This window comes from Psammomys obesus, unplaced genomic scaffold (assembly GCF_907164565.1).
Source record: "Psammomys obesus unplaced genomic scaffold, mPsaObe1.curated_primary_1811, whole genome shotgun sequence".
In the NCBI taxonomy this organism is placed as follows: Eukaryota; Metazoa; Chordata; class Mammalia; order Rodentia; family Muridae; genus Psammomys; species Psammomys obesus.
The window spans coordinates 47,959,617-47,968,524 of NW_026585504.1; the positions used below are offsets into that span (position 1 = coordinate 47,959,617).

At 46.0% G+C, this 8,908-nt stretch overlaps 1 protein-coding gene across 1 annotated transcript in view; it reads right to left on the minus strand.

The window, feature by feature from the left end:
- Nucleotides 1-143: 143 nt before the first annotated feature.
- The window catches only part of Tnfrsf11a (TNF receptor superfamily member 11a), a 61,904-nt gene continuing 53,139 nt past the window's right edge, over nucleotides 144-8,908 (minus strand). Inside the window, exon 10 of the mRNA XM_055603085.1 lies at nucleotides 144-2,051. Coding sequence (XP_055459060.1) covers nucleotides 1,705-2,051 — 347 coding nt within the window. The 3' untranslated portion in view covers nucleotides 144-1,704. The remainder of the gene's footprint in view (nucleotides 2,052-8,908) is intronic.

Below are 8,908 nucleotides of genomic sequence, written 5' to 3' on the forward strand. Positions count from 1 at the left end.
ACACACACACACACACACACACACACAGGAATGCTTTTATTTCCATAAATCTAAATTACTCATGCACAAATACTTTGGAAGAGAAGAGGGCCTACTGCCTAGACACATTTCCAACATTCTTATGTAGAAAGAGAAAATGCAAATTAACGTGTCAACTTTATTCATTCTTTCTCGAATTTCCCTGGCACCTTCTTTTTTTCTTTGGCTTTATGTCCTATTCACTTTCTCCATCTTTTCTAGACAGCTAATCATTTAAAACTAAGAATGCCAAACAACAAAAGCTAGGATTTTTTGAGATTTAGTGGCCAGGTACCTGCCACTGTGGAAGAAACAAAACCAAAACCAAATTGATTTCCAAAGGGACTATACAAGTTTACACTCCCACCAGCAATGGAGGAGGGTTCCCCTTTCTCCACAACCTTTCCAGCATGTGTTGTCACTTGAGTTTTTGATCTTAGCCATTCTGATGGGTGTAAGATGAAATCTCAGGGTTGTTTTGATTTGCATCTCTCTGATAACTAAGGACGTTGAACATTTCTTTAAGTGTTTTCTGCCATTCAATATTTCTCTATTGAGAATTCTCTGTTTAGCTCTGTACCCCATTTTTAATTGGATTACTGAGCCTAAAACCCCGGCTCACATGTAGCCCATAGATTCAGTCTCCAAGTGGGGTCTCTAGTAAGGGGAACAGGGGCTTTCTCTGGCATGAACTCAGTGGCTGGCTCTCTGATCACTTTCCCCTGGGGGGGGGGGGTGCAGTCTTGCCAGGCCACAGAGGAAGACAATGCAACCAGTCCTGATGAGACCTGATAGACTAGGGTCAAATAGAAAGGGAGGAGGTCCTCATCTATCAGTAGACTAGAGGAGGAGCACAGGGGGAGAAGAGGGAGGGAGGGTGGGATTGGGAGGAGATGAGGGATGGGGGGCCACAGCTGGGATACAAATTGAATAATTTGTAATAAACGATAATAAAAATAATATTAGCTACCAAACAAACAAACAACCACAACAACAAAACCCAAAAAAACAGGTAGGGACAAGACCATGCCCTGAACGTAGTTGTCAAGGATCTACACACACTAAAAACCTTGGTGGCAGTGGTAGCACGCTCCTTCCCACTCTTTTCAGAAAAAACAAAACAAAACAAAAAAAAAAAACAAAAAAACAAAACAAAACAAAAAAAAAAGTGACGCAGAATATTTTCAGAAAATAAAAGTCCCACTACTCATTTCTTACACTTCACTCCCCAGCATCACACTTCTGGCCTTTTCCTGAAAGGACTTAGAGGACACTAACAAAGCCATCACCAGATCACGGTAGGTGGGAGTACAAAATAATGTAAAGGAGACGGCACCTTCAGGATTGTCAGGAAAACCCTTAAATAGTCTGGAAAGAAAGAATGAGGAGAAAGTATCAGGAAACCCTACCAAAAAAAAAAAAAAAAAGCAAGTGAAATATAAATACGGGGGTTGGGTGGTACAGACCTCAATAATGCAGGACACCAACGTTGGGAACAAAAAGGCCAAACTGGATGTTACCGGGAGGTAGGCGGCAGAGAAGAGGGGCACAGGAGGAAGTGCGGCGCGGACTCCACCACCACGCCAGCAGCCTGCGCCTGCGCGGAGGTGCGCAGTGGCTAGCCACAACACCTGTTCTTGGACTGCCACTGGCGCAGCGCGCCCAGGGCAGTCAGAGAAGGCCGGGTCATTCTGCACCATGTCCAGACCCCTGGGTACGCGGGAAGGCCTGAGCCCCGCCCTGCTCCTGCACCGGCCGAGACGTCCCGTCCTCCGGTCCCGGGGAGCCCTGCTCCTGCTGAGCCGCCCCGGGGGCGCCCGGGTCGGGGAAGCGCGGCGCCGTGCCCGCGAAGGAGTCCCTGCGCGCCAGCGTCTCCTCCTGCACCGGGCGGCCCACCGGCTCCGGCTCCGCCTCGGCAGGCCCCGGGCCCTCCTGCGAGGTCTGGCTGACGTACACCACGATGATGTCGCCCTTGAAGTTCATCACCTGCCCGCTGGAGATGAATGTGGAGTTACTGTTCCCCGTCACGTTCCCTGCAGGGGACAGAGCATAGAGAAACTGCATGAGGGACCTCGGGGCTGGCGGTGGAGCCACAAGAGTTGTTCCCCTTGGAAAGGTTAAGTCATCTGTCTTAGCGGGCGCACTGAGGCCTCAGAGGAGAGGGGGCAAAGGAAGAGATGGAAAAGGAGGCAAGCCTCATACACATTCATGTTTTTCGTCTTTTCGTACCTCGCGGGAATCGCACACAACTGCTGGCACTGAAAGGAGAACCCACCCGCACTCTGGACTCTAGACAACATTATTAAGCTGGAGAGAAGCAGGAGGGAAGAGGAGGAAGAAAGCTTTGGGGGGTGGGGATAGAGTAGGGGAAAAGAGCGGAGAAGGAGAAGATGGAAGGGGAGAGAGGAAGATAGAAGGACAGAATGGGGAGGGAGGACGCTAGTAGGATGGGGTCCAGCTGTGATGGCTGAGCAGACCTCAGCTCACTGGCCTAGCTGGAGCAGTGGAGGCATAGCCTTCCTACCTTCCAAAAGGAACCTGACTTCTCAGCCCTGCGGGGTGACTATGGAGCTAAGAACACTCAGAGATTAGCAGACATTAATAAATTTCAATTTCACTCCCCTTCAAACAAAACAAAACAAAACAAAACAAAAACTAGCTCTATCATCCCTTGGTGGATAAGTAGAAGCAATCAGTCTTTGGTTAATAACACTGGCAAGCAGGAAGTTTAACTGACGCGAGGGAAGTTGCCCCCCCCCCTTTTTTTTATTCTTTCATTTAAAAGACCCATGCGCCACAAATTTCTCAGTTGAAAAATAACTGCTCAAACCCCCAACACAGCATCACAAAGGGAACCTTTGGTCTTTTTCGGGGGCCAGGGACATCAAAGTGGTCCCGCCAGCGCTCACCGTTCACTTATCTACCCTCTGTCCTGACCCAACCTGACAGTAAATTATACAAATAAGATGAAGCTTGTGCTACACCCCCTGAATGAAGTTTCCTCAGATTTGGAAGGGCTTTTTAAGACAATGACTACTGTGCTGCAGGCATTCAGGAAATTCCTGTGAGGGAGCCTTGGGCCAGTGTGGGGGCCCAGTGGGAAGATAAAGACTTTAAACATGAGCAACAAAGGTCTGTGATTCCTGCCACTCCCCTACGGGCCACTGCGTGGAGTATGTAGGTAACATCAGGATCTATCCCACCCCCCTCCACAATAACATCAGGGAGCCTAGCTCCCGTTTCTACCCCCTCGGAAGTGCGCCCAGGGGCTTCGAACCCGTAGTGTGCACTCAACAGACTGTGCATGACTTTCTCTCCCACCCGTTGTTAGTCTCATCTGGATCAAATGATTTGAGGAAAATCAAACCAAGAAACTGAAGTAACACGAGTTATATTCTAACTAAACATGTGCTGTACCTACTTAATGAAATCAGTGATTGTGAGTTGCTCAGGAGTATGGTTTTCCTCAGTACAGCCACTGCTATATGACATCATCTACTGCCTTTGTTCTTCAAATATGTTAAAACGTGGAGGGCATCCCTAGCTAGTGCAGGGTTGGTTTATCATTCTAGATTTAATTCCATCTCTTCTTTCTCCTCATCATACTTAGATTTATCTGCTGGTGTCATGGTGCATGGGATTTATTCACCATTTACATTTTTATTGTCCAACAAATCATCACGATGAACCTACTGTTCTTTATTTCTCGCTTCTCAAGAGTCTCAGTTAAAGCTGGCCCCGAGGTTTTGTGTAAAGTCTTGCATCTTGAACTTTCACTCTAAGCATTTTGCCTTGACAGATTTACCCTGATAGCCCTGCACTAAAAATCCTAACACACATTCTTGTTTTCCATTTGCATTTCCAGTGTGGAACCCAGTGTCTTTAGCTCGCAGGACATAGTTAGACAATACACAATCCTTTGATTCATAGATTAATGTCTGTTATTCCTGGAAGACTTGGGTCAGGCAGAAGGACTGAAGAAAGACCTTTTAAATTGCTGACAGTAAGTAAAGTTACCTAGAAAGAGAATGAGATTATTAATTTTATTTGTTGGTTATTTTTTTTTAAATCAAAGGTGTGGTTTACAGGCCAGCACAATGACTGTACGGGTAAAAGCGCTCTTCAAAAAAGCCCAAGTTCAATTCTCAAATCCCACAACAGAAGCACAGTACCAGAAAATTGTCCTCTGACTTCCACACTTGCACTGTGGCATGTGTGACCCCCCACACACACACAGACACACACACAGACACACACACACACACACACACACACACTAAAAATGTAAAGAAATGACTTATAACAAAACAGTCCTTGGTCAAGTCCACCAGGCTAATCTTGGGGGGAAGTGTCAACTGGTACAGAATAAGCTTAAAAAGCATCCTGAATTTGCCAGTATGCAAGGGGCAGGACAGTGGCCCTCACGGATGTGTCACCCGCACACCTGCCCAGGACCACATGCTCAGAGGCTTTGCTGTCACCATCACCTTGGGGCTCCTATTGCACTTCTGTTCTTCAGTAGGCTCTGCAGTGGCCACTGGTCCTGAGGGTTACGCGGTAAGACTGCAGCTCTAGCTTTGTCCCCACACATGCTCTGATTTAGTGCCACTGTTTTACGGGCTAACATCTTCTTAGATGAGCACATTTCAACATTGCTGAAGTGTTAGCAAATCTACTTTTCTCTGTCAATGAGCTAGATACTTAATAAGACAGTGAACTGTAGACATTGTCCATTGATAACCCCCTTTCTTCTTATTCACTGTCTTTCTCTAGGCTAGCCCCAAACTCCTTACACTTCTAAGAAGGATCTTGAACTCCTGATCCTCCTGCCTCTGTCTTCTGTGTGCTGGGGTTGCAGGCTTGCTGTGCTCATAGGCATGCAGCACTGCTTCTGTTTATGCAGTACTGGGCATTCGACCTGGGGCTTTGGGTATGCCAGGCAATTACTCTGCCATCTGAACTATGTCTCCAGCCCCGAGGCTCTTAAAACACAGCCCCAGGCTATGTTCCTCCCTCCACCACTTGCTGGAACACTCTCAAAGACTAACGAGTGTCAATTATGTCTTCAGTGTTTTGATATAAATTTTGGTCTAGTTTCTTTAAAGTGGTATGACAATGAAAGGTTGTTTCTGAAGGTAAGAGTGTAAGCACCTCAACTTTGTTCCCTCATTCTTGCACAGCCCTATCAACTACTTCAAATTCAATGGCAAGACCTTTTTAGCAACTCATTCTCTGAATAGTACCTAATCTTCCAATAGTTTTTATAACAGTAATCCTCTTGCCTATCAAACTTATTATTTCTTGAGCCAGGCACGGTGTCACACATCTGTAATCTCAGCACTCAGGGAGACAGAGGCAGCCAGATCTCTGTGAGTTTGAGGTCTACAAAGCAAGTCCAGGACAGCTAAGGCTACACAGAGAAACCCTGTCTTGAAAACCCAAAGGAAAACAAAACTAAACAACTAACCAACCAATCAACCAAACAAACAAACAAAAACAACAAGAGCAAGAAAAGCCAACTGATGGGTCCTAAAGTATGATGAGATCAGCTCTCACTCACAGCCCTGGGAACATACATGGGTTCCAGAAAGCATGGCCAATCACTTGTGGGAGCAGGGAGGGGGTGGGGCAGTTGGTACGTGTGCATGTGTACATACGCTCCATGTACATGTTTACATTGTAGTTGTGTGCAGGTGTACGTATATGGCTGTGCAAGTGTGTGTGTGTTTAAGGAGGCCAGAGGTTGCTGCTGGGTGTGTGATTCCCCTACTTTCCGCATCATTTTTGAGATGAGCTGTCAGTTTGATGAGGTGGCTGACCAACGAGCTGCAGGTTTTCTCTTGCTGGCCGTGGCTGGGGTAACAGACGTGTGCTGACGCACCAGCTCTTACATACATGCTGGGGATCTGGACTCAGGTCCTCATGCTAGTGCATCATGGACCTTACCAACTGAACCACCTCCCCAGCCCCTAAACCTGTGCTTTTTCAGTGGCCAGGAAGACTCATAAAACCTCCAGGTATACAAGCACAGGAAGGCCCCTCCTTCCTGCTTGCTTTCTCCTTCAGGTTTTCCTTCTCACATTCAGTCAAGTTGATTGTATTTATAATGGAAGATGGCAGGAAGCATGTGGAAGAAAGAATCAATGCCAGGGAAAACAGAGACAGCTGTCAGAAGAGGAACGCTGCGGGTCAGATAGCCATCACTTACTGTGAATCCTACTCCTGCCTGGGGAAACTTCTGAACTTCTCTTGGCCTGGCCACTGCCCCTCACTAACCCAGAGTAGGCAATCACCCCAGGCTTGTGTTTCTTCTTATTCTAGAGAGTGCCAGGCCCTTTCCAAGGCAGAGGAATCAAATAACGCCGCACCACTGGCCCTGAGGTAGAGGCAGTGGTACAGGGCTTTAAGGCTTCGGCTTGACCATCAGATAGTTAAATTATTGCTGCATGGCCTATTGGTGTCACGATGCTGGGTGAAGAACTTACTCCATCAGATTTCTGTGAGTAATTAAGATATTGTACACAAAGTACTTAGCGCATGGTAATGAAAATCTCTCTGCGTGTGCACTGTAGCTATGCACGGATAATATGTGGGTGTATACACAGAGGCCTGAAGTCAGGTGTCCTCACACTCCACTTCATTTTATGTCACTGAACCTGGGGCTCACTGTGTGGCTGAACAATGAGCTCCTAGGATCTAGGTTTCCATGTCCCAGCAGGCGCACAATGGCATGTGTGGCTTCGTAAGTGAGTACTTCGGATCCAAATTCAGGGCCTCACGTTTGCTCAGCAACTGAGCTGTCTCCTTCGCCCCTAGTGATGAGTGTATGTCACTGATGCGACTGTAAGCCTTAGGCAGTGCAATCTCACTGAAAGAGATGGACCTGGTAGAATGGTAGAAGGCTACTCAAAGTTAGGACTGCAAAGCCAGAATGATGTGGGGATTTATTACATTTAAAATGGGCTAGTGGACTTAACACTAATATTTAAGGTGACTTAGCAAGATAAAAGTTCAGATAACATTACAGTGCCAACGACAATGGAAATAATGAACAAGTAACTGCTTCATTATAATCAGAAAGATGTTTACACTTCAGTAAATCTACACTTTAAACAGAAGGCTCTTTCTGTATTTCTACATATAGAAATGTTTTTGTCAGGCAGAGAGAACACGCTTGGTTCTAAGAAGGCACTTCCTGGCACAATTTACATTCTTCGGAAAGGGGAATGCACTCTTTTCTTCTCAAAAGCATATTATGTTATTTAAGATACATACGATATGAATATTAAATCACAAGAAGCATGCCAGATAAGACTATCAAATTGTCATGGAGAAAAAAGTATACACAAATACACTCAAACATTTTATATTCCAGCCATATGCTCCTCATGCATCTTTTCTTTTTATGGCAATGCAAGGTCTGTTTCAGGCATTTGGGGAAAAAATTAAACATGTGATACAAGGGAAGGAAGTGATGTATAAAAGAGTTCCATTGTGAATCATGCTAAGATTCATTTAGACAGTCTTATGGAGCGAGCCCCTCCCAAATGAAGCCTGTTGGCTCCGAAAGGACGATGGCACTAAGACGATGTGTGATGTGAACACATTTTTAACATTTTTTTTCTACTTTCATAGGTGTGTGTAGTATTTGTGTATACAGGTATGTTTTCGTGTGGAACATATGTGTGAGTATGGGTGTGCGTGTGTGTTTGTACATGTGGAAGCCCAAGTTTGCTGCTGGCCTCTGAGAAGAGTGGCTGAGAATCTTGCCCTTCCACCTTGTGCAGTGAGGCAGAGACGCAGCCACCCAGAGCTTCTGTGGCTTCTATGGCTAACCTTGCTGGCTTTGGGATCCTCTGCTGCCTGGGACTGGAATTACAAGTAGGCCTCCACATGAACCTGTCCTGTGTGCGGGTTCTGGGAATCTGAACTCTGGTCCTCCTGCTTGTGCTAAAGTGTTTTAACCACTGAGCCATCTCCCTAGACAATTTTTTTCATATATTTTGAAATAATGTGTTGACTCCTCCTACTAATGAATGCCAAACTGACAAGCAAATTATAAAATGCCAATTTTAATTTGAAGCTTGGGGGGGGGGGGGAACCCAGTCACTACTTATCATCCACTTTATGATACGTAGATCAAAAGGGAATACAAGTTGGTGCCGACATGAATTCTGACAGCGAGGTAAGTGACAAACAGGGCTGTCCTTGCTAGTGGAGGGGACTAAAGGGAAGAAAATTTGAACAAACCTTTCTGCCAACCTTTCAGGATGGAAATGTCTTTCCTACATGGGTAGGCTCAGTGTTGAGGATGGAGATGAGACAGGCTCAGGCAGGTGTCTTCCTGCCCTGGCTCCCAGGGTTCTGTTAGGGAGAATCTGTACCACTCGGATAAAATAGCTTGATTTTCCCCTTTGTTTCTCTCTCTCTTCTACCTGGTGTAGGTAGACATGCACAAGACAGTTGGAGCCAGTTCTTCAACCCCCTTCTTCTCCCCTAGCTTACAAGAGCAGACCATACTCATGGGTGGCTGAGACTACATCGGTGAACATAGAAATGCTAATTTCTGCTCATGTGTTTATTCTGTTTAAATGAATGAGCACATAAATAGATGTCCATGGAATGTATGGAGATCAAGCCACCTTCAGAGATACCCAAAAGAGGAGGGATGAGAAGCTCATGAAAATTAGTAGTGTCTGTGGCTGCCAGCTGTGGCTAGCCCTCATTGTCACTTTGACTACATTTTTATTTACTTAGGAGACTGGGTTACATCTCTGGATATGTTGGTGGAAGCATCTCCAGAGTGGACTGAGAGTGAAAGATCATGAACTCACAGGCTTGGGGGTGGGGGCAAGTGGAACAGGAAGAAGGAAAGGAGAAAACCCACAAG